The 24,951-nt window shown below is 45.6% G+C and overlaps 1 protein-coding gene across 1 annotated transcript in view; it reads right to left on the reverse strand.

Moving 5' to 3' along the window:
* PPIL2 (peptidylprolyl isomerase like 2) overlaps positions 1-24,951 on the reverse strand; it is a 78,269-nt gene that overhangs the window by 34,207 nt on the left and 19,111 nt on the right. The window contains exons 6-12 of the mRNA XM_079956830.1: positions 22,510-22,561; positions 20,754-20,845; positions 18,432-18,521; positions 16,488-16,563; positions 15,376-15,536; positions 13,118-13,193; positions 11,640-11,749 (exon numbers count right to left, since the gene is read on the reverse strand). Coding sequence (XP_079812956.1) covers positions 11,640-11,749; positions 13,118-13,193; positions 15,376-15,536; positions 16,488-16,563; positions 18,432-18,521; positions 20,754-20,845; positions 22,510-22,561 — 657 coding nt within the window. The remainder of the gene's footprint in view (positions 1-11,639; positions 11,750-13,117; positions 13,194-15,375; positions 15,537-16,487; positions 16,564-18,431; positions 18,522-20,753; positions 20,846-22,509; positions 22,562-24,951) is intronic.

A 24,951-nucleotide genomic window follows, 5' to 3' on the forward strand; every position in this document is an offset into this window, starting at 1 on the left:
CATCAGTGAACTAAAATGGACGGGAATGGGCAAATTCAGTTCGGATGACCATCATATCTACTACTGTGGGCAAGAAACCCGCAAAAGAAATGGAGTGGCCCTCATAGCCAACAAAAGAGTGGCGAAAGCAGTACTGGGATGCAATCTCAAAAATGATAGAATGATCTCGATACGAATCCAAGGCAGACCTTTTAACATCACAGTAATCCAAGTTTATGCACCAACTACTGCTGCTGAAGAAACTGAAATTGACCAATTCTATGAAGACTTACAACACCTTATAGAAGTGACACCAAAGAAGGATGTTCTTCTCATTATAGGGGATTGGAATGCTAAAGTAGGGAATCAAGAGATAAAAGGAACAACTGGCAAGTTTGGCCTTGGAGAGCAAAATGAAGCAGGGCAAAGGCTAATAGAGTTCTGTCAAGAGAGCAAGCTGGTCATCACAAACACGCTTTTCCAACAACACAAGAGACGACTCTACACGTGGATATCACCAGATGGGCAGCATTGAAATCAGATTGATTATATTCTCTGCAGCCAAAGATGGAGAAGCTCAATACAGTCAGCAAAAACAAGACCTGGAGCTGACTGTGGCTCAGATCATCAGCTTCTTATAGCAAAATTCAAGCTTAAACTGAAGAAAGTAGGAAAAACCACTGGGCCGGTAAGATACAATCTAAATCAAATCCCTTATGAATACACGGTGGAAGTGAGGAACAGGTTTAAGGATTTAGATTTGATAGACAGAGTGCCTGAAGAACTATGGATGGAGGCTCGCAACATTATACAGGAGGCAGCAACGAAAACCATCCCAATGAAAAGGAAATGCAATAAAAAAAGTGGCTGCCCAATGAGGCCTTACAAATAGTGGGGGAGAGAAGGCAAGCAAAATGCGAGGGAGATAGAGAAAGATACAGGAAATTGAATGCAGATTTCCAAAAAATAGCAAGGAGAGATAAGAAGGCCTTCTTAAACGAGCAATGCAAAGAAATAGAGGAAAACAACAGAATGGGAAGAACCAGAGATCTGTTCAAGAAAATTGGAAATATGAAAGGAACATTTCGTTCAAAGATTGCCATAATAAAGGACAAAAATGGAAAGGACCTAACAGAAGCAGAAGACATCAAGAAGAGGTGGCAAGAATACACAGAGGAATTATACCAGAAAGATATGGATGTCTCATACACCCCAGGTAGTGGGGTTGCTGATCTTGAGCCAGACATCCTGGAGAGTGAAGTCAAATGGGCCTTAGAAAGCACTGCAAATAACAAGGCCAGTGGAAGTGATGGTATTCGAGCTGAACTATTTAAAATTTTAAAAGATGATGCTGTTAAGGTGCTACACTCAATATGCCAGCAAGTTTGGAAAACTCAGCAGTGGCCAGAAGATTGGAGAAGATCAGTCTACATCCCAATCCCAAAGAAGGGCAGTGCTAAAGAATGCTCCAACTACCGCACAATTGCACTCATTTCACACGCTAGCAAGGTTATGCTTAAAATTCTACAAGGAAGGCTCAAGCAGTATGTGGACCGAGAACTCCCAGAAGTGCAAGCTGGATTTAGAAGAGGCAGAGGAACCAGAGACCAAATTGCAAACATGTGCTGGATTATGGAGAAAGCTAGAGAGTTCCAGAAAGACATCTACTTCTGCTTCATTGACTATGCAAAAGCCTTTGACTGTGTCGACCACGGCAAACTATGGCAAGTTCTTAAAGAAATGGGAGTGCCTGATCACCTCATCTGTCTCCTGAGAAATCTCTATGTGGGAGAAGAAGCTACAGTTAGAACTGGATATGGAACAACTGATTGGTTCAAAACTGGGAAAGGAGTACGACAAGGCTGTATATTGTCTCCCTGGTTATTTAACTTATATGCAGAATTCATCATGCGAAAGGCTGGGCTGGATGAATCCCTAGCCGGAATTAAGATTGCTGGAAGAAATATCAACAACCTCAGATATGCAGTTACAGATAGGTAGCCGTGTTGGTCTCCCATAGTCAAAACAAAATAAAAGAAAAAAATTCCTTCCAGTAGCACCTTAAAGACCAACTAAGTTAGTTCTAGGTATGAGCTTTCGTGTGCATGCACACTTCTTCAGATAAGTCTCTGAAGAAGTGTGCATGCACACGAAAGCTCATACCTAGAACTAACTTAGTTGGTCTTTAAGGTGCTACTGGAAGGAATTTTTTTCTCAGATATGCAGATGACACAACCTTGATGGCAGAAAGTGAGGAGGAATTAAAGAACCTTTTATTGAGGGTGAAAGAGGAGAGCGCAAAATATGGTCTGAAGCTCAACATCAAAAAAAACGAAGATCATGGCCACTGGTCCCATCACCTCCTGGCAAATAGAAGGGGAAGAAATGGAGGCAATGAGAGATTTTACTTTCTTGGGCTCCATGATCACTGCAGATGGTGACAGCAGCCACGAAATTAAGAGACGCCTGCTTCTTGGGAGGAAAGCAGTGACCAACCTAAACAGCATCTTAAAAAGTAGAGACATCACCTTGCCAACAAAGGTCCGTATAGTAAAAGCTATGGTTTTCCCAGTAGTGATGTATGGAAGTGAGAGCTGGACCATAAAGAAGGCTGATCGCCGAAGAATTGATGCTTTTGAATTATGGTGCTGGAGGAGACTCTTGAGAGTCCCATGGACTGCAAGAAGATCAAACCTATCCATTCTGAAGGAAATCAACCCTGAGTGCTCACTGGAAGGACAGATCCTGAAGCTGAGGCTCCAATACTTTGGCCACCTCATGAGAAGAGAAGACTCCCTGGAAAAGACCCTGATATTGGGAAAGATGGAGGGCACAAGGAGAAGGGGACGACAGAGGACGAGATGGTTGGATAGTGTCTTCGAAGCTACAAACATGAGTCTGACCAAACTGCGGGAGGCGGTGGAAGACATAAGTGCCTGGCGTGCTCTGGTCCAGGGGGTCACAAGGAGTCGGACACAACTAAACGAGTAAACAACAACAACAAGCGCTAACATGTCCCTGTTCTTTATTCCCTCCTGCCAGCTTTCTATTTTACCATTTCAACAGCAATTTCTTTTCGGACGAAGTTGTACTAAACCTAGGCAAACTGAAATTCAGTTGAACTCATGAACTGCACCTGATGTTTCCCCTCCTGGAACTTTAAGAACCGAAGACAAGTCCTGCTGGGTCAAATCAAAGGCCCATCTAGTACAGTAATCTGTTCTCAAAGTAGTCTCTACTAGACGCCTCTGGGAATCCCCTAAGCAGGATGTTGAGTGCAATAGCACCCTACTTCCTGATCTTCCACAGTAATAGAATTCAGAGGCATAGTACATCTGATCTTGCTAAATTCAATAGGCCTGTAGGAAAGGGGCAATCTTTCAAATATTTGCATGGCGGTAGATTCAAGTTTGGGAGAAAAGCAATGACAAACCTAGACAGCATCTTAAAAAGCAGAGACATCACCTTGTCAACAAAGGTCCGTATAGTTAAAGCTATGGTTTTCCCAGTAGTGATGTATGGAAGTGAGAGCTGGACCATAAAGAAGGCTGATCGCCGAAGAATTGATGCTTTTGAATTATGGTGCTGGAGGAGACTCTTGAGAGTCCCATGGACTGCAAGAAGATTAAACCTATCCATTCTGAAGGAAACCAGCCCTGAGTGCTCACTGGAAGGACAGATCCTGAAGCTGAGGCTCCAATACTTTGGCCACCTCATGAGAAGAGAAGACTCCCTGGAAAAGACCCTGATGTTGGGAAAGATTGAGGGCACAAGGAGAAGGAGACGACAGAGGACGAGATGCTTGGATAGTGTTCTTGAAGCTACCAGCATGAGTTTGACCAAACTGCGGGAAGCAGTGGAAGACAGGAGTGCCTGGCGTGCTCTGGTCCAGGGGGTCATGAAGAATCGGACACGGCTAAATGACTAAACAACAACAACAAGATTCAAGTACCAGCGCACAACTACATAATTCTCTACCACAAGATGTAGTGATGGCCACTAACTGTCTAATTGGATGACTCTGTTTTTAAGTGGTGAATGATGGCATAGTTGAAAGGGCAGATAAAGCAAGTATGTTCATTTTTGTCTCTGAATCAAAAAGAAAATAAGCTGCTTTTAGCAATAGCTGGTGCACAGCCTGTGATTTTTTCTTTTAAAAAAGGAGCAACACAGTTGGGGCAATAAACACATTTTGCAATGACTCTCTTAAAAGGCAAGGAGGGGAGGAATGAAATTAGCTGGAAGCCGAAGTGCCTGGGAGAATACAAAGTCCCACTTCAGCATTCTAGAAACCAATAACAAAACCTACCAGAGGTTGATAAGAGACAAATTGCTTCTTTACTTTGGAACTATTTTGTGGGCTGCAGCTTGGTAAATGAGGACAACCACTTCCCTGCAATTTCCCCCCTTCCTCCTGTAAAAAGCTATCAGTGCGTTCCCATGGCCACTGCGTGCATCGCGCAAGGCAGACAATGCTCCGGCAAGCAAGTGGTTTCTTAGCAACCTTATCAGAACGAAGCGCTGTTAGAAACCAGCCCAGGTTTCTTTTCCCTGTTGGAAAGAGAAGCCAATTTCATTCTTCCAGCAGGTACAGAAGTGACACCTTCATTCCTCAATTACGTAACAATCTTATGCTCTGAATATTTCCTTTACTTTCTTACAAAGTAACAACAACAACAGCCCAGCTGTCACTATATAATTGGACCCCACTGAGAGGGTCCAAAAGGAAGGAGGCAGTTGGGGGGGCGGTCCTGAGTCATTTAAAGGTGCTATCACAAGCACCTTGAATGAGGCCCAAAAATGAACTGAGAGCTGTTTTAAAACGGGGTTGCCTGAGATCTAAACGGAACCCCAGTCAGTAATCTGGTTGCTGCCTTTTGAACCAAATGAAGTTTTTGAAGTCACCTTCAAGGGCACCCCATAAAAAAAGTGCATTGCAATAATCCAGTCTGGGAATTACCAGAGCATGGAGTACTGTGGTCAAATCATCTCTGTCCAAGAGGGGTCATAACTGGTTGAATTCAGGAGCACCCCTAAGCTGTGAACCTGCTCCTTTCAGTGCAACCCCACCCAGTGGCTCCTAGCGATGGTCTCTATGTCCTACCTCCACTGAATGCCACTCGCTGGAAATCACAGGTGAGGAGAGCGCTGCTGCACTCAAGACCTGTCTACCGGCTTCCTGTAGGCATCAGGTTGGCCACTGTGAGAACAGAACACTGGACTAGATGGGCCTTTGGCTTGAGCCTGCTGCACAGCTTTTCTTATGTTCTTGTATACCATCTTTCTAAACCTCTAACTCCTGATATCCTAGCTATTTCTCACTTATACAGTCATGCTCAAGCAATGACATCTGAATCCTTAGGTCTGAATCAAGACAATCACATGTTCCTTACTGATGCGCCAAACAGGGATATCCCGTTCTTATATCAATGGCATTTATTTTCCACATTTTATTATTATTATTATTATTATTTAAAGCGTTTATTAATTTTCCAATAAGAACATCTAATTAACATATCAAATCAAATCCAATTTTCCACATTTTATTATTTTTATTATTCCACATTTTATTATTTATTAATAAAGTAGTATCTTAGCTTCTAATACCAACAGATGCCGATATTAAGCCATGATCATCAGTCCACCTGTCAGTCCTACCAACTAACCAACTAATAACCAACCAACTAATAAACTAATTATAACCTGTAGCCTCATAAAAATACAGCTGTGTGGCATACAACATGATAAACAGCAACACTGCAATAAAATCAACAAAAGCATCAATCAATAAAGATTGGTTGGCAATAATGAAACCCTCATTTCAAAGGCCTGTTTGAATACACAGTTTTCAGAAGGGGTCCAAAAACAGGCAGGGATAATTCCTGTTAAACCTCTACTGGCAGGGACTTCCACATGGCAGGCTTGCCACGCTACAGAGGAAGGGTCTGGAACATGGAGTTTAGGTTCCATCTAGGTCTACTCTACTGTGTGTGTTATAATCTTCAGTGTTCCCCTATGTTTGTTGCTTTAATTTTAAAAACTCAGCGCAAGAAAGAAGACTAGAGCAAAACATCTCCCTGGTGTGCTGGTTTTTTGTTTGTCCAAATGTTTCTTTTTAAAAAAAGTAAATGGGAGCATTAAAAAAAAAAGACCCCCCAATTGCTGGTTGAAGTGGTACAGTCAATTCTTGCCACCTTGGTCTACTACTATCGTTCTACTGCGCATGTGCAGGCCAGGAGTGCTTCATCAACTCTCAGGGGTCAAAAGAGAGTGCTATGCTCACACCTGGGTTATCACATCGCCACCCTCATCAACACTCCGATGGATTTTTACATCTCTTGGATTTCAAATTGCTTTAAGCTGCTTTGGGAACCAATCTTAACGGAAAAGCATGCGCAAGTAAATTAAACAGGCGAGCCTCGCTTGCAGCCAGGAGGCAGCGGCTCGAGCCAGACAAAATCCATGTATTCGCAGACATGCCAAGTCTACTGATTTTAGCATTTTCGCAAGCCGACTACTGACGTGCCTGCCTCTCTGCAGCCCTGCTGCTTTTTTATCGGTTGCCGGGGCTTTCAAAGGCAGAATGTGCCAGCAGTTCAGTCATTAGACCAAGAGCTTTGTTATCGCTGTGCGCCTGGGGGCCCCTCTCCCCACCCCCTCACTTGCTCCAAGGGGATATTTTCAATCAATTCTGCCCAGCCAGCTGTCAGATACTGCGAGATACTGCAAAACCTTTGGACGTCAAAGATGGGGGGGGTTTGCTTCAGGACTGGGGGGGGGGGGCGCCTTTCGGCACTACCCAGTCACTGCTCTTCTTCTGTTGGTTACAAGCGGAATTGGAACTGACACTTGGCTGACGTGGCTCGTATTCTGCCCAGTCAGGGTTTCCCAAACCTCTGAGTTCATTGACCCCTTAATGAGCTTATAAAAGTTACCATCAACCCCAACCTGAATTCTTAGGATGCTGTTGGACTCCAGGCCCCATCAGTCCCAGTCAGCATGGCCAGTGGAGGGCAATGCCTGGAGGGCCACAGGCTCTGCTTCCCTGACATTTAGGGGTCACACTTGCTTTACAAGTAGGGGTCAGAAACCTCCCCCATCCTGAGCGCCACATTCCCTTCTGGGTGTAACCTTCTGAGACAGCAGGAACACGCCAGTATGGGCGGGGCCAGAAACAAAAGAGGGCAGAGCCATGGATGCAAATTTTGACTTGAGTTTCTACATACAATACTCTCACAGTGTTAGACACTCAAGAAATGTAAGCTTGGTGACAAATTGCTCCTTAAACCAAGGCTACAGTCACCAAAAGGACGCGGGTGGTGCTGTGGGTTAAACTACAGAGCCTAGGACTTGCTGATCAGAAGGTTGGCGGTTCGAATCCCCACGATGGGGTGAGTTGCTGTTGCTCGGTCCCTGCTCCTGCCAACCTAGCAGTTCGAAAGCATGTCAAAGTGCAAGTAGATAAATAGGTACCGCTTCGGCAGGAAGGTAAACGGCGTTTCCGTGTGCTGCTCTGGTTCGCCAGAAGCAGCTTAGTCATGCTGGCCACATGACCCGGAAGCGAGATGAGCGCAGCAACCCCAGAGTCCGTCACGACTGGACCTAATGGTCAGGGGTCCCTCTACCTTTACCTTTACAGTCACCAAAACGGTAATATCCAGTTGCTATTTTGGGGGCAAGGCAGGTAAAATACAGCTGATAGAATTCTACAGGATGTGGCATTAGCGTGTAAAAACAGTCCAGATCCAACAATCTCCAGATGGTTGCAAGTGGTCAAAAGCCAGGTGCATAATGTGCCTGGCACCTGACTAATTTTGAACACTGCTCACACACCCCTCTTGATCCTCCAACTAGGCAAACAAGGGGCATGGTCAGAGTTGAAGGACCCATTCCAGCCAAGAAAATATACTCCAGGAGGGCACGAAGTGGGGCCAGAAGGGAGTGTGCGGCCTGGGGAAAGCCCTGAGGGCCACACAGGGAGACTTGGAGGGCCACATTTGACCTTCAGGTCTGAGATTTGCCACCCCTCCTTTGAGTGCTCACTATAAAACAGAACATTTTTTTCACACCCACGAGCCGTGTCTGCTGCCCTCAACTGCCCTAGTTTCTCCTCCCCTTGAGATGCTCCATTGCCCCCCAAAAGACATCCTTCAGCAACACCTAACACTTCTTGGCTCATGAATACTTCACAAGTACAGGCCAGGCTCTTCTGCGTAGGCAAAAGGCTGCTTAAAATCTGGCCAGATTTCAACACTATAAAGGCGCGATAACAAGGCCAATAAAAGCTCTCAAGAATGCCATCCTGGAGGACTCTCTGTACAGTGACAGCAAGGGGATGGACTTGCTTCCCAGGAAATTTAGACCACCACCTGTCCTGCCAAGAACAGAAGCGGCCAGAGAACCAGTACAGCAACCCCTCAACTTATGTGCATTTGACTCGCACAATTTAACAGCAACCCTCGAAGCCAACCCCCTGTGTAAGATGACAGATGACTGTACGACTGTACAGTACCTTGGAAGTCAAACGGAATCCATTCCGGAAGTCCGTTCGACTTCCAAAACGTTCGGAAACCAAGGTGCGGCTTCCGATTGGCTGCAGGAAACTCCTGCGGCCAATCGGAAGCCGCATCAGAGGTTTAGGTTCCAAAGAACATTCGAAAACCAGAACACTCACTTCCGGGTTTACGGCGTTCGGGAGCCAAAACGTCTGAGTCGCAAGGTGTTCGTCAACCAAGGTACAACTGTATCTGCATGTGAAGCCCAGCTAAATAAATGAGGCCCCATCCGCACTACACATTTAAAGCAGTATCAAACCACTTTAAACGTTCATGGCTTCCGCCAAAGAATCCTGTGAAACATAGTTTGTTACGGGTGCTGAGAGTCATGAGGAGGCTCCTCCTGCTGCCAGCTCACATAGTTACACTTCCCAGAGTGGTTTAAGAGCCAGCCCCTCTTCTCAGGGGAACTCTGGGAACTGTAGATGTGAGAGGGGAATGGCGGCCTCCCGACAACTCTCAGGACCCTTAATGAACGACACTATTTGAGTTGGAAGCCATGTCTTTTCAAAGCAGCACGATGCTGCTTTAAATGCATAGTGCAGATGGTGCCTTACTCAAAACATAGACTGTTCATTCTGGTGCTGTTCCAAATAACTAATACCCTAGTATCCTTTGGCTTTCATCCTCTGCTTTCAATGTGACTCAGCGAATAAAGAGAAAAACTGGTCAGCGTTAAAAACACTTGATGAAGGCTCCTGAGAACCACCCCAGCACAATGTGGTTCCAAAATGTTTGCATCACCCTGCCACATAGCTGACGACTCATCACGTGCTGAGTCGATACCACACAGGCCACCTGCCGCTTGCATCCATCTGGGAGAAAAGCGCATAGATGGGTGGCTGGAGAAAAAACTGTCCCAAAACCTCATTGCTGCTCCCACCCATTTCTCCCTGGGGAGGCCCTTCTAGAAACTCATGGAATATTACCACCCTCCCCACTGCTATTTTACAGTGGTTCTACTGTACAGTGGTGCCCCGCAAGACGAACGACTCACAAGACGGAAAACCCGCTAGACGAAAGGGTTTTCCGTTTTGGAGGCGCTTCGCAAAACGAATTTCCCTATGGGCTTGCTTCGCAAGACGAAAATGTCTTGCGAGTTCCTGTGGGGTTTTCCCCCTTTTTTCCCCCTTTTCCTAAGCCGCTAAGCCGCTTATCAGCTGATCCGCTGATAAGCCGCTTAACAGCTGATCGCTAAAAGCCGCTAAACCGCTAATAGCACTAATCCGCTAACCTGTCAATGGGCTTGCTTCGCAAGACGAAAAAACCGCTATATGAAGAGCCTCACGGAACGGATTAATTTCGTCTTGTGAGGCACCACTGTATTATAATTCCATCGGCCTTTTAAATATTTCTTTTGTTTTTTGGACTACTTAAATTATACTGAGTTTTTTCAGTGTAAATAATGGCAGGCAGATTCCCCCATTAGGCCCACTTCCATTCCCCTTTTAAAGTCTCCCTGGGTTGTCACTGCAGGTAAGGCAGCCAGTAGATGGTAAAAAAATGTTCTAGAGCACATCCAGATGATTCATATTTAATTTGTATTTGATTTTTATGCATAAACTAAAAAAGACCAAAGCAGAAATTAATACCCCTGCAAGAAAACCTCTCTCTCTCTCTCTCTCTCTCTCTGTGTGTGTGTGTATGTGAGACACACACACATGGATATACACACACTGTATGTATGTATGTATGTATGTATGTATGTATGTATAAACAAACAAACAAACAAACAAATAAATATACAAATACTGTATACACAATTATATCTCCAATGGTACATAATCATTCCAAATTTCCAAGCAAACTTCAGGAAGCTGTCAAAGAAGGCCTGCACTGGTAGCCTATATAATAAAATCCCACCATGTAGCCCAAAAAAGTTACCTATTAGCATGAATTGCCATTAGCATACGGTAATTTGGATAGCAAACCCTATAGATCAGAGAGGGGAACCTTTTCGCCTCAGCAGGTCAGATCTGCCTCATGGGCCAAATTTAATAAGTGGGTAGTGTTGGAATGATGCCAGGTGACTGAGTGCTCTGAAGTTCTGGAAGATCCTGGAGCAATGTCTTAAAACGGCTGAGGCTTTGTCTCTAATGCCCACCAGCTGATGGGCAGCAGAGTCTCAGCCTGCTTTCCCTTGCCAATTCACAATTGGGAGTGCACTTTAAGGATCTCAATTGTGCACTGGCAGGCATGTCTCTCTACCCGCCCAACACTGGATGAGCCTCTGGCCTGATCCAGCAGGCTTTTCTCATGTTCTTATGACACCACATATGACGTAGGGCAGGTGGGTGAGGTTTGGGAGTAATGTCCTCAATGGTTAAATTTGTCTCACAGGCCGAAAGTTCCCCACTTATGCTGTAGATCAGTGTTTCCCAAACTTGGGTCTCCAGTGGCTTACAGGCTACAATTCCCATCATACCTGACTATGGGTCTTGCTAGCTATGGATGATGGGAGTTGTAGTCCAAAAAACAAAACAAACCACAGATGGGTGATCCAAGTTTGGCAAACACTGCTGTAAGTCTGACATCCTTCTCTGTTCATTCACAAATGCAAAACCTTGATAACGCAGCAATGAAAAGCAATGGCACATGTCAGGGAAGAGTTAGAAGTTTCCAGTTTCTCAGAGGGAGAAAGCATTTCCCAAGGGGGAGAGGGGAGCAGTGAATTTATTGGAAGAGAACAGGAGGAACAACAGGGAGGGACCGGCTGTTCCCAGGAAAGGCAAGGGTTAAGTTCTAGCTCAGATTCGGAGGAGGGGAGATATAGGTCAGCTCTAGCCAGGAGGTTAGAAAAAAGAGCGGAAAACGAAGGGAAAGGCGCCTTCGCCATTTTGAGGGTGGCTGGTCACAGAGAAGCAGAGCTCAGAAGGTATCTGAAATAAGTGACTCTGAGGAATAATATTTAAGAACCGTTTATAAGATTGTTTTGTTAATACGCAATAAAAAGTTTTATAAAAGAACAGGAAGCGTTTGTGTGGTGATCTGAAGAGGACAATGACCAGGCCTGACAGCACAGCCCATTTTATTATTAGTCATTTTTACCAGTCTGTGACAGTGTAATAACAGCATTTGTGATGGCATAATCGAACATCCACGTACCATGTCGCAGTGCAATTCCAGGTTGAGATCCCCTTTGTTGGTGTGAAGTCGCACGTAGCCCTTCTTCTTCTTCAAGTACTGGTATCGAACCATGTCGTCATCAATGGCAGCTGCTCGACAAAGCAGAGGGTGAAATTATTAGCACTTGTTAAATGTGTCTCAGTCATCGGTGACGATAACAATGAGTAAGACAACCTGCTACAGGGAAAATCTTCACCCTCCACCTTTCAAAGGTCACTTGAAATTAGTCCTGCTCCCCTGTGCTTCTGGAGGCCAAGCAATGTGACCTGAGCTCAGAAGGGTCAGATAACCTTCCACACGAAACGTCATTGTCGCCCGCTAAAATTAAGGGAATTAAGCCGCAGCTTGCCATGCATATTAAACGGCAGGCTTAACAGTGTTTTCAGAACAACTCGTCCTTTTATCATCTCCCCAATGACCTGTGAAACTTTTCCCCCAGGCAGTAATACATTAAAAAAAAAAGTGTAGGTCATAGAATCATAGATTTGTGGAGCTGGAAGGGACCCCAAGGGTCATCCATCCCAACCCCTGCAATGCAGGAATCTCGACTAAAGCATCTGTGACACATGGCTATCCAACTTCTGCTTAAAAACCTCCAAGGAAGAAGAGTCCACAGCCTCCCAAGGGGGACCATTCCACTGTCAAACAGCTCTTACTGTCAGAAAGTTCTTCCTGAAGTCTAGTCAGAATCTCCTTCCTAGGAACTTGAAGCCATTGGTTCAAGTCCTACCCTCCAGAGCAGGTGAAAACAAGCTTGTTCTCTCTTCCACGTGACAGCCCTTGAGATATTTGAAGATAGCTATCATATCTCCCTCTCAGTATCCTGAGCCAGTGTGGTGTAGTGATTAAGAGCGGTGGACTCGTAATCTGGTGAACTGGGTTCGCTTCCCCGCTCCTCCACATGCAGCTGCTGGGTGACCTTGGGCCAGTCACACTTCTCTGAAGTCTCTCGGCCCCACTCACCTCACAGAGTGTTTGTTGTGGGGGAGGAAGGAAAAGGAGATTGTTAGCCGCTTTGAGACACCTTAGGGTAGTGATAAAGCGGGATATCAAATCCAAACTCCTCTTCCTCTTCCTCTTCTTCTTCTTCCTCTTCCTCTTTTCCAAGCTAAACATACCCAGCTCCTTCGACCTTTCCTCATAAGTTTCGGTTTCTAAGTCATCTGAGGAACTTTTAGAAGAGGAAGGAGCAGCCCTACAAAGTACCTTCTGCCTGGTGGTATTATTTTTAAAGTGGAAACCGAGCCTGGGATTTTCTACATGCAAAGCATGTGATTTGCTTTGGCAGTAACGTCACGCCTTCATTTGCAGCTGCTTGTAGGGTTTTTTTTTACAAAAGGTGCGGGTTGTATAGACAGATGCCTCCCCGCCCCGCCCCGACCCCCCGCTACCTTGCCACAATGGGAAAGGGGTGAGAGAGAGAAAAGGACAAGCCCCACACCCCTGCATGATGCTACCTGCTTCGTGCATCGTTTCAGGTGCCATGGCGGTGGACGTGAATGAGGCACTTACTCTGCCCGTGGAATAGTGAGCCTGTTGAAACAAACAAAATTACGTAATTCAAGATGCTTCTGTCTGGCCTTCCTTTTCAAAACAAAGACAGCTAACCATCACATGTGCGGTGATACAAAATCTTCCCACCTGCCCACACAGAATAATAATTTAAAAATGGCAAACGTTTAGCATATACAGTGGTACCTTGGTTCTCAAATGCCTTGGAACCCAAACACTGCAAACCCGGAAGCAAGTGTTCTGGTTTGTGAACCTTTTTCAGAAGCCAAACATGCTCCGTTTTGAGTGCTACACTTCCAATTTGAGTGCCACGCTTCCGTTTTGAGTGTTACACTGTGGTCTGTCTGTTTTTGCTATTTATTTTGGAGAATTAATTTCGCTATTGGGGAAAGGCATCATTTCATCATTTAAAATCCACACTCTGCCCCTCCAAACCCATTTCTGCTAAGTTGGGGATGTTGCAGTGTCAGATGGTTTGTGCAAATCTACTACAGGAAGCGACCGATTTGCACAGGGGTTACACCCCCGTGCACATCAGCGGGGCCCCTTTTTGTGATGTTTTCAGGTCACTTCCAGGTTTGGCGTGATGCTTGTCTGCGCAGACGCACACATATCGGACAGGCTTAAAACAGCCGCTGCCTGTACTTGCATCTTTGGGTTATTATATACAGCGTTGCTCATGCAACACACTTCGGGTTGTGCAACAAAACTCTCCCCCCCCCCTTTCTTTCCTGCATACCCTCAAAATCTGCTCCAGAGGGTTGGGAGACCGTCCAGAGCAGACTTTTTTGGGGGGTGCAGGGGAGAGGAGAGGAAGGTGACATCCCATTGGACACAACCCAATGTGTGTGATCCTACACAAGATGTACTGCTGACAGGCACTATTTCTTTTCAAGCCACAATAATATAATCAGCAACACTTGGATGCACCATCAAGCCACAGAATCTGCATTCCAGTCCGGCAGAAAAACCAGGACCCCATCACTGTGAAGCAGTGACATATGGCAATCCTGCACCACAACACTTCCCACCATAAACCAGGAACCGTTGGCTCCTCCAGATGTCTTTTGAGTTGCAGTTGTGTAACTGAGCTGAAATTCTAATTATTTTTACAGGCAATTCTCATGACTGTCTAAAGCAGTCCTTTGGATCACTCTTGTGCATGGGAGGAATAGTGATGTTAAATCAGGCATAGGCAAACTCCAGCCCTCCAGATGTTTGGGACTACAATTCCCATCATCCCTAGCTAACAGGACCAGTGGTCAGGGATGATGGGAATTATAGTCCCAAACATTTGGAGGGCCGGAGTTTGCCTATGCCTATGTTAAATTCTCGAGAATAATCTTTTGGAGAATACTCTGAAGGAATATGCTCAATTAATGAGGTGTGTACATTTAAAGCACCTGTGTAGACGACGGAGAATTTACAGTTTGTGGAGAATATTCTCTGAAGAATTTTCTAGCAGAGAATATTCTCACCTCACATCACTAGGAGAAAGGTTATGAAACCTCAGGATAGATGCCTTAATTTATGGGTTTTAAGTAGTTGCCAAGTGTTAGGAATGAAGGTTGGGTCAGTGCTCATTTACTTAAAACAGGGATGGGAAGTCTGGGCCCACAAGATGCTGTTGGATCTCAACTCCCATCAGCCCTAGAGAGCACGGCCAATGGTAGTGATGATGTGCCACAGGCTCCTCACTTTTGCCTTAAAGCATACCCATCAGAGCAATAAGGCCACATCTGCACTGCATCATAAAACTCTGAGCAGTCATAGCAAAGAATCTTGGGAACTGTAGTTTGTCAAGGCTCCTATTCCCCACCTATAACTACAGTTGCTAGAGTAGTTTAACAATCACTCTTCCCAGGGAACTCTGGGAACTGTAGTTCCATGAGGGGAACGGGGGCCTCCTAACAACTCTCAGACGCCTCAAGAAGCAGGGCTGGAGGACGCAGGGAAGGGAGGGGAAAGCCACAGCTTCTGACAAGAGCCTGGTGTCTTGCATAATGTACAGTTTGATGGCACAACTACCAACACAGAGGCCAAGGTCCCAGCCAATCAACGGCTATTGGGGAGAAGTGAATCGGCAGCTGATTAGCCAGGCTGCTTCCCAGATGCTGATGCATCCAGCCTCTCTCTTTTATACCAATGCCTTCCCGCTAGTCATTCAGAAGTGGCCCTTTACAAATCAGCAAACGCAACTCACCGCATTCAGCTTATCGACTTTCTTCTTCTCTGGACCCCTCATTGTTGCCGCCAAAACTTCATCCCCTTTGAATTCTTTGTAAAGTTCCGACAGCGTCTCCCGGGTCTCGACATTTGCATTTTTCAGGTAGTAGGACGGGTCTGACCTTGCTTTTTCATCATCTGCAAAACAACATCAACAGGAAAACGGCTTCTTGGCATTCACGTTTTTGCTGGTGTTTCGAATCTGACAATCTCTGGCACCCACAGCAGGTGCCTTAAGGCCAGGGTAACGGAATGGCCTCCCTGGTGAGGTGGCTCTGTCCGCCTCATTAAATAGCTCCCAAAAATTAATAAGGAAGCAAGAAAGCCCAGCTCACTAGAGATGCCATTCCGTTACCCTGGCCTTAGACACCTGAGGTATGTGTTTTGAGGATTCACCCTACTCCTCTGACAGCGATTGGTTTCAACTATTTTCAAAACTGAATTTCAAATTGTTGTGACCTTCTCTGGAATCTGATGGTGAAGGATGGGTAAGAAATTTAAATAATAATTCAACGTTACCAAGGAAGCCCTGTCATGAGTTACCTCTCCCTGCAACCGGGAGGCGCCATCAACAGGCCCTGCTGATTGTTGGGCCCGAGGGGGTTGATCTTGGGGAAAGTGGAGTGGGTTTTTTTAGACACTTGGGTGTGAAGATTCTTGTGGCTTTGTACACCAGTACAGTGGTACCTCGGTACTCGAATGGCTTGGTTCCCAAACAAATCAGCTCCCAAATGCCGCAAACCCGGAAGTAAGTGCTCCGTTTTGCAGAAGCCAAACGTCCGATGCAGCTTCCGATTGACTGCTGGAAGCTCCTGCAGCCAATCGGAAGCTGTGCCTTGGTATTCGATCAGTTTTGAGAGTCAAACAGACTCCCAGAATGGATTAAGTTCAAGAACCAAGGTACCACTGTACTAACAGCTGGAACTGGGTCTGTTAGCTCACTGGCTGCCAGCACTGCACTTTCAGGACAAGTGACCCCATTGGGCTGTCCCACCGCATTTTGATGTGACAATGGCTCAGTCTGCTTTCCACCGGCTGTTCTGCTTTGCTTCTTTCGTGGCCTCCAGGCCTCCTGACAACTGTTCTTACCTGGATCGGTCACTTTCAAGTTGTTCTTCACATGGAAAAAGCCGGAGACGTTAAATTTGTCCAAATTGGTTGGATCCTAAAAACAAAAAGGAAACACAATGCAAAAATATGTGAAGGCCAAGCCATCTTGAAACGTCAAGCCAGGAAGCTGATAATCCAACGATATTTATGCCATTGTGGGGGGAGGGTGTTGCATTTTCTCTAGCAACAGCTTTAAATGAAACTCTTCATGCTAGGGTGCTCTATTTGAGTGCGATGAAACTTGAAGCCAAGAGGGGGAGGTTCCAAAATGATTTGATGATTTTCTAGAGGCATATATCTTAACAGGATAGTAAGGAGGACAGAGTGTGGCCTCAAGTCCCAAAGCAATGCTGGGAGAACTGTCTGCCGATATGAATGCAAATGGGGAAAGTCAAGATGAATGCAGCATTGTGACTTTAGATAAGAAACCATCCAATATTCCATCACCACTAACTCACCAGAGAGCGCCAACTGCTCTGCCTCTCATTAAATAACATAATTATGTCTTTCATTCATCCCTGAAATTGTTTGCTTTCACTGGTGAATAAATCTTTAGTTTTACGGCTGGCAGTAAAACCAAAAGACATTTTCGAAGTCAAGCAGTGCAGGCCGGCACCCAACCGGCAGCCCACTGGCTTCCTTTCTTTCCCCTTTCTGCATGCTTGTAAATTATTTCCCTTTGTTTTCTCCTTTAAGAGCTGGGCGGCAGCTGAAGAAAATGGATTTTCATTGCACAGAACACAGACGGGCATAGAAGCTGCATGCAAAAGATTATTCTGCAGCTTGCTCTTTTCCAAATCATGTTTTATTACTTCCACAGTTTTTGATAAGAGATGCAGAAGATCAGGAATGGTGGACCTCAGCCCCAGGGCCCATATGTGGCCCCCCATGACTCTTTATGTGGCCCCTGAAACTCTCCCCAGGCCACAACCCCTCCGCAGCCACACTCTTCACAGGCCTTGCTTCACACCCTCTTTGAGTGCTTTTGCCTTGACGAAATGTGCCTCAAACTCAGATTTTGCGTCTAGCTTGCCTAGGCAGTTAGTTAGCTAATTGTTGTTGATCAATTAATTTATATACGACTTTTTCGCCAAATCTGCTTCCAAGCAGTTTAGAACTATTAACACCAGTACATAATTAAAATACATAATAACAAATCCATTAGGCCAACCTTAGCAGGTTGGCATCCATCTGTCTCGAAAGATAATGGGATTATGCCTCGGGGGTGATGTCAAACAGCTGTGCTGGCAGCACCAAAGTGACCTCTGCAGGGTGCAAGTCTGGGCAGTGTGTATGGGGGTCGGGCTGTCCAGAGGACAAGACCCCCGCACTCTCAGCCTTGCTGAACTGGACCAAAGGAAAGCAGAGCAATATGCTTGGCTGCAGGTGTTGCCAGATGGAGGAATACAAGGTGCCATCCCAACATCTTAGGGCCCCCACTCTGGATTTGCGTAGGGTTTACTCCTTAGCCTTTTCTTCTCCCGAAGATATCCAGCAAGACAGCGGAGGTGTAGGATCAGAGCTTTCCTTTTCCTAGATGGGGTACTTTCACAGGTTTAGGAGCCCCATCTGGTCCTCATTTCACTCTACCGCACATGCAGAAACTGCCTTCTGGACGGCTGGACCCACTATTGGTGCTGTCTGCTCAATCTGTCAGAGCCTGCCTTCCCATACAGGGGAAGTCTCACTGAGGGTTTGAGACCCATCGACTACCCTCACCTGGTTTAACTGGCCAGTCAAAATCATTTCTTGGGTGTAGCAGGTGACAACTTCTTGGAGCCACAGGTGAGAGCTGAGTGCAGGGTGGCGACCAAAGGCGGGCAAACTACCCCAAAGGATGATGATATCCCCCTCCCCTAATACCCCCTACATCCCTTAATTAAACATCCTTAATTAATTAAAACAGTGATAACAGTATCTTACCTGTAGCGTGATAATATCTTGCCTAGTAAAGGGCTCGTCACTTAAGAGATCTTTGTAGGTTTTCGTTTTTATGTTCAGCTGTTCAACTGCCTTAAAAAGTGAGACAGAGAAAAAGACATATGAAGTCAGAAAAGATGTCCCAAAAGCTCAATGCAATATTTTACCTTTTACAATCCTATAAGGCAACAGCAGGGAACCTGTGGGCCTGTGGATATTGTTGGACTCTTAACTCCCATCAGCTTCTGCCAGCAAGGCCATTCAATGGACAGGGATTGTAGGAGCTGTAGCCTAGCTATAAGAGCAGTTCTGCTGGATCAGGCCAGTGGCCCACAAAGTCCAGCATCCTGTTCTCACAGTAGCCAAGCAGATGCCTCTGGGAAGCCAACAAGCAGAACTGGAGCACAGAAGAACTCTCCCATCCTCTGTTTTCTATCAACTGGGATTCAGGAGCACTACTGCCTCCAACCAAGGAGAAGACAAGTGTTTCTTCTGGTTCTTTTGGGTGCTGGGGGGAAATGAAAACACTAACTTCTAAAGTGCTATGTTTTAGAGTTCAGCTAATCCATGCATTAAGAATACTGTAACCACAAGCATTAAGAATACTGTAGGCGCAGACCCAACTGCCAGGTTTTAACAATATTTTCGTAGGACTCAAAAACTCATGAAACTTAAGCGGATTACAGTGGAACCTCGGTTTCCGAACGTAATCTGTTCCGGAAGACCATTCGACTTCCGAAACGTTCAAAACCTGAAAACTCAATACGGAAACCTCAATACAATAGGGAAACTCAAAATGGAAGCTACGTAACATGTTTGGTTCCGAAAATCGTTCGGAAACTGGAGCAGGTCCTTCTGGGTTTTCGGTGTTCGAAAGCCGAAACGTTTGACTACGAAGGCGTTCGACAACCGAGGTTCCACTGTACACTGTACAATTCCAAGTCGCATGTTAGCCACACAAAGGGAAGGGCCAACACATTGATGGGGAGCATCACCACAAAAGTTTTCCCTGCCTCGGTCATTGCATGTGACACCAGTTCTGCCCCAACTTCCACGCAATGAGCTGCATGATGCAAAGAGGCACCCAAGAAGCACTCAGCACGATGGACAGCATGCTACTTTAGATTTTCTCTTTGGGATCTTGAGAACACCCAGAGCATAGCTTGAGATCTCCTGGCTCAAGCTGGGTGGACAACTGCCCCACCTAATAGGGATGGTTTTACACCCTGGGTGTTGGCACCATCTGAACCACCGAGTACCAATGACTTGGATTTTGGGCGAGGTTTTCTTGACAGCATGAATCAGGATTGAGAAATGCTTTGGACAGCAAAGTGCATTAATGATTGGGTGATATCAAGGAGAGGTGCTCTGACATCAAGGATCAGCATGACGAAGGAGCAACACACCATTCCGAGTCGTGGCTGGAATATTGCTAGGTGATGCTGCTGGGTATTTTTTAAGCCTGGGCATTCTTTGCCTCCATTGTGCTCTGGAATGTGCACTGTTCCGTTTTCAGAATCATCACAGAGCATTTAAACAAAAGGGGTCAGGAGGTGACTGCGTAGCAAGAATTCGCGTCAAAGGAGCAGAAATCTCAGCACCCAAAAGCTCCCGACAGGAAAAAGGGCAGCTGCAAGCAGAAGTACAAGCGCTTGTCATTTATAGCTTATCGTGGTTTTGAATAAGGAACAGGTACATATGCAAGCACGGCAGAACCAAAGCACGATTCAAAAATTATAACCAAGCAGAAAGGATTTAAGGGTAATATTCAATTAACATTTATCATTCAAAAGTGGCTTGTTTGTTTTTAAGCCACCCTTTGTCTGCCTCCCAGTGTAGTTCAGCAAGCTGGTACTGCCCAACTTCCCCACCCCTCTGTAGCCCCTAGACTCATATCCCAGGGCCTTTTTGGGGTCCTCCCCCCATGAGATGCTTCTGGGGCAGCAGAACGGTCTGCTGTTGGGAATACCCCTTTTATGTGGAGCCAGCTGTAGAGCAGGTGTGAAGAACCTTTGGCCCTCCAGATGCTGCTGAACTACAACTCCCATCATCCCTAGCCTTTGGCCAAGCTTGCTGGGGCTGATGGGAGTTGTAGCTCAGCAACAGCTAGAGGGCCCAAGGTTCCTCATACCTGCCCTACAGCTGGCTCTGTGTAAAAGCATGTGAGATGCAACCTGCTTCAGCAGGCTCCACAGAGTGGGGGGAGTGGGGCGGAGAGAAGGTTGTATACAGCCTTGCAATATTTTATAAGAAACAAACCAAGGATCCAGACACCGATATTTTCTAACAGGGTAACTTCATAACCTGGTTCAGTAGAGAACTCACCTCATAAGCAAACACGTTTCCAGTTGTCTTGATAGCCACTATGTGAGAATTATTGGTGAACACAGTGAAGAGAACCGGGCAGTGGTATTTACCTGATTTGGAGAAGGAAGAGGGTTCAGAAACGAGCGGCAATTATTACATGCATTGTGCAATGTGCAGCAGATGCTACAAGCAACTTTCTGAAGAATATACAGAATTATATATGTGTGTTTGTAGCTAGATACAGATATTGTCAGGGGCTGGATTGAGGAGGAATGGTGAGGACTGTCCCTCTTGCACCTTCCTGAGAACAGAAGGATAAATTTACAACAGTGGTTTGCAGAAGGCCATAGTTCAGAGGCTGCAGAGGGGAGAAGCTGGGAAATATTGGGAGAGGAACAGCAGGAAGAAGCAGCTCCAGGGGAGAGACAGCTGACAGATTCAGTGTCTTTGGAAAGCATTCCTGATCCCCCCTCTCCCAGGAACAGGCAGGCACTGAGAGTAGTAGAACAGAAAGCTCAGAGGCAGAAAGCTCAGATCAGCCACACAGGGATGAGGTAGAATAGGAGAGACAAATGGGGGTGGGACTTTACTCAGAGCTATGTCATTATCTAAGAGATACTGCATTTCTTTGTCTCTCTGTGTGAATACTGAATAAAGTAAAGGTAAAGGTAAAGGTAAAGGGACCCCTGGCCATTAGGTCCAGTCATGACCGACTCTGGGGTTGCGGCGCTCAACTCGTTTTACAGGCTGAGGGAGCCAGTGTACAGCTTCCGGGTCAAGTGGCCAGCATGACTAAGCTGCTTCTGGCGAACCAGAGCAGCGCACGGTACCAGAGCGGTACCTATTTATCTACTTGCACTTTGACGTGCTTTTGAACTACTAGGTTGGCAAGAGCAGGGACCGAGCAACGGGAGCTCACCCCGTTGCAGGGATCCGAACCGCCGACCTTCTGATTGGCAAGCCCTAGCTTCAGTGGTTTAACCCACAGCGCCACCCGCGTCCCACTGAATAAAGTACTTGGTAAGAACTCTTCTTGTTTATCTGCTTCTTGGCTGCCTCCGTGAGAGGGATCAGATTCCCCGAAGCCTGACAGATATATAGATATAGATACATATAGATATATAAGAACACCTTCCAGCAGAAGTGGCTGATGGCTAACAAATTCAACGGTTGCTCCTCCTTTCCTTTCTTCCTCAGAACAACCCTGTGAAGCTGAGAGTTACTGGCTTCTATGGGTAAGTGGAGATCTGAACTCAGGTCTCTCTGGTCCTACTTTAACCACTACACTGCACTGGCTCATCACACAGCATTCCAAAAAATTATGGCCTTTTCAAGTGCAACAGCTGCAACCTAATGGTACGTGTGCACTACAAAGCAGAAATACATTCACATATCAATCCAAGTTCTTTTGCAGTTCTTGGAATGGTCTAACAATCAATCCCTATCCCCAGGGAATTCTGGGAACTGCAGCTCTTCTGTGGGGGGAATAGGAGGGTCTCCTAACAACTCTCAGCACATTGGACAAACTACACCTCCCAGGATTCTTTGCGGGAAGTCATGATTGTTTAAAGTGCATAAGCAAATGGGGCCTATGCAAGATAGAAAGAAAGAAAGAGAGAGAGAGAGAGAGAGAGAGAACTTCAGATTGCATAACCCATCTGGGCAATGGTCTGTGTCACTCTGCATTCTGTGCGGCATCTTTTCACATTTCCAGCTCCTTTAAATAGAAGGGGGAGGGGGGAAGCTTTCAAAAGACTCAAGAGTGCCGACTCACCATTGCTGTTTTTAGCAAAGTTCAGTTTGATGAGAGATTTGGCCTCCAGCTTCTGCAGGGGGTAAACAAACATAGCGGTTAATCATCGTCCCTGGCACTGACCCCAAAGAAAAACGAAGAAAGTAACCATGGCATTAAGTGACTCAGAGCGCAGCGCAGATGCTCTCGCCACCACACAGATACAGAGAGAAAACCATACGCCCAAGATGTGCTGCTGAATTGGGCATCCTGGACATGACACCATCCACACAATTACATGACTTATTTATTTATTAATTAGTTTCTTTAAAGTAAACCGCTAACAGCCCTCTCCAAATCCACATCAGGCCTCTGTAAGGGAATTTTTTTCATTTTCTGCACCCAGCATAGCTGTGATGCACCTTTTACTTGGGTTCAAGATTAAAGTTGCAGTTGGCACCAACAGCACCCCCCGCCACAAATGAAAATAGCAATGGGGGCAAGTGTTCGAAATTCGAAACATGCCAGGTACATTTTGCTACTGGCGTTGGGTCCAACTGCAACCACGTGGAGATTTCTGGGCATCAGGTTGGTAGCCACAGTTTAAAAACCTCTGCTTTAGTCCATAGTTAATATCATTTCCATTTCTACTGTGTTTCTCTTTCTTGCATACCGAGACGAGTGAACTGTTGTAAGAGTAAAGTACAATCAAGCGATGGGAGTTGAGATCACAGAATCGTAGAATTGTAGTATTGGAAAGGACCCTGAGGATCACCCTGGTGAACAGACATTGCACCGCAGCAATCACAGCCTAGAATTAAGATGCCATTTGACACCCAGTTTATATATCTGAGTTTCTAACACTGAATTGGGGGGTAGCGTGGGGCGCAAAACTGCACTGACAGAGAGGCAAATCACACCAGAAAACCAATGAAAATGAGGTCCTCAACACCTATTAGGTTAACATTACGGGAGATATTTGCTTTATGAACAAAACCCAATTGTCCCCCTCTTAAAAGAGTAAACCCAAACAAAGTCGTGTTGGGTGCGTGTTACTGTTATTGTTTTTTATTTTGATATGTATTTTTGAGTTTTTATGTTGCAAACCGCCATGAGGTCCTCAGACAGAGGATTAGTATAGAAATTTAATAAAGCATAAAGAAGAAGAATAAAAGGGACTGCACTTTCTTCAAAGAAAAAGCTTTTTAAAAGAAAACAATCTTGCATGGTCAGGGTGAGGAATGTGTGCTGGTCTTGGGTTAGGGTACTGTTTAGGGAAGGACTGTTGCTGTCGCTATAATTTTTTGTATCCTTATTTTTAAATCTTGCTATGATTTATGTGGAAATTGTTTGATTTGGTTGTGTACTTTTTTTGCGTGTTTTATTTATTGTTCTTGACTACTATGGTTATATTTCTTAACTATGTAATTTGTTTCCTGCTGTAAGGCACCTTGAGCATGGTTTTAGCTATGGAAAGACAGCATAAATAAATATAAATATTTTTTTATTTATACCCCGCCCTTCCCGGTTCAGAAAACCGGGCTCAGAGCAGCTAGCAACAAATTTAAAACACTTAATTGTAAAGAACATAGAAGAAGCATAAAATACAGTATAAAAGCATGAATAACAATAAAATTCAAAGTTCAAAAATCAATTTGGGGGAAATCCATCGAATAAGCATTAGATAGCCACCAGGTTTGGCTGGCTGAATTAGTCCTACTTGGCCCAGCGAGGAGGCTAGGGGAGAATTAGCTGTGGGGTCTCAGAGTGGGTAATCTTCATAAAAGGAGAGGGGGAGGGAAATAAAATGATGTTATGTATGTATGCAAGGTCCGTATAGTTAAAGCTATGGTTTTCCCAGTAGTGATGTATGGAAGTGAGAGCTGGACCATAAAGAAGGCTGATCACCGAAGAATTGATGCTTTTGAATTATGGTGCTGGAGGAGACTCTTGAGAGTCCCATGGACTGCAAGAAGATCAAACCTCTCCATTCTGAAGGAAATCAGCCCTGAATGCTCACTGGAAGGACAGATCCTGAAGCTGAGGCTCCAATACTTTGGCCACCTCATGAGAAGAGAAGACTCCCTGGAAAAGACTCTGATGTTGGGAAAGATGGAAGGCACAAGGAGAAGGGGACAATAGAGGACGAGATGGTTGGACAGTGTTCTCGAAGCTACCAGCATGAGTTTGACCAAACTGCGGGAGGCAGTGGAAGACATGAGTGCCTGGCGTGCTCTGGTCCAGGGGGTCACGAAGAGTCGGACACGACTAAACGACTAAACAACAACAAAATGTATGTATGTATTATCACTTAATAGGCTGACTCAGTAAAAAGCAGTGTTAGAAACTGGGATATGAATACTAAGAGCCATGTGGCTCCTGGGAAATAGGTTGTGGGTGCCAAAACAAAATGTCTAGGCACCTCCTTCTTCTTTTTGCTGCCTCGCTACCAGACCAGGCAGCCCAGCAGCAATTATTTTTTTA

The sequence above is a fragment of the Podarcis cretensis genome (genome assembly GCF_951804945.1).
Source record: "Podarcis cretensis genome assembly, chromosome: 16".
In the NCBI taxonomy this organism is placed as follows: domain Eukaryota; kingdom Metazoa; phylum Chordata; class Lepidosauria; order Squamata; family Lacertidae; genus Podarcis; species Podarcis cretensis.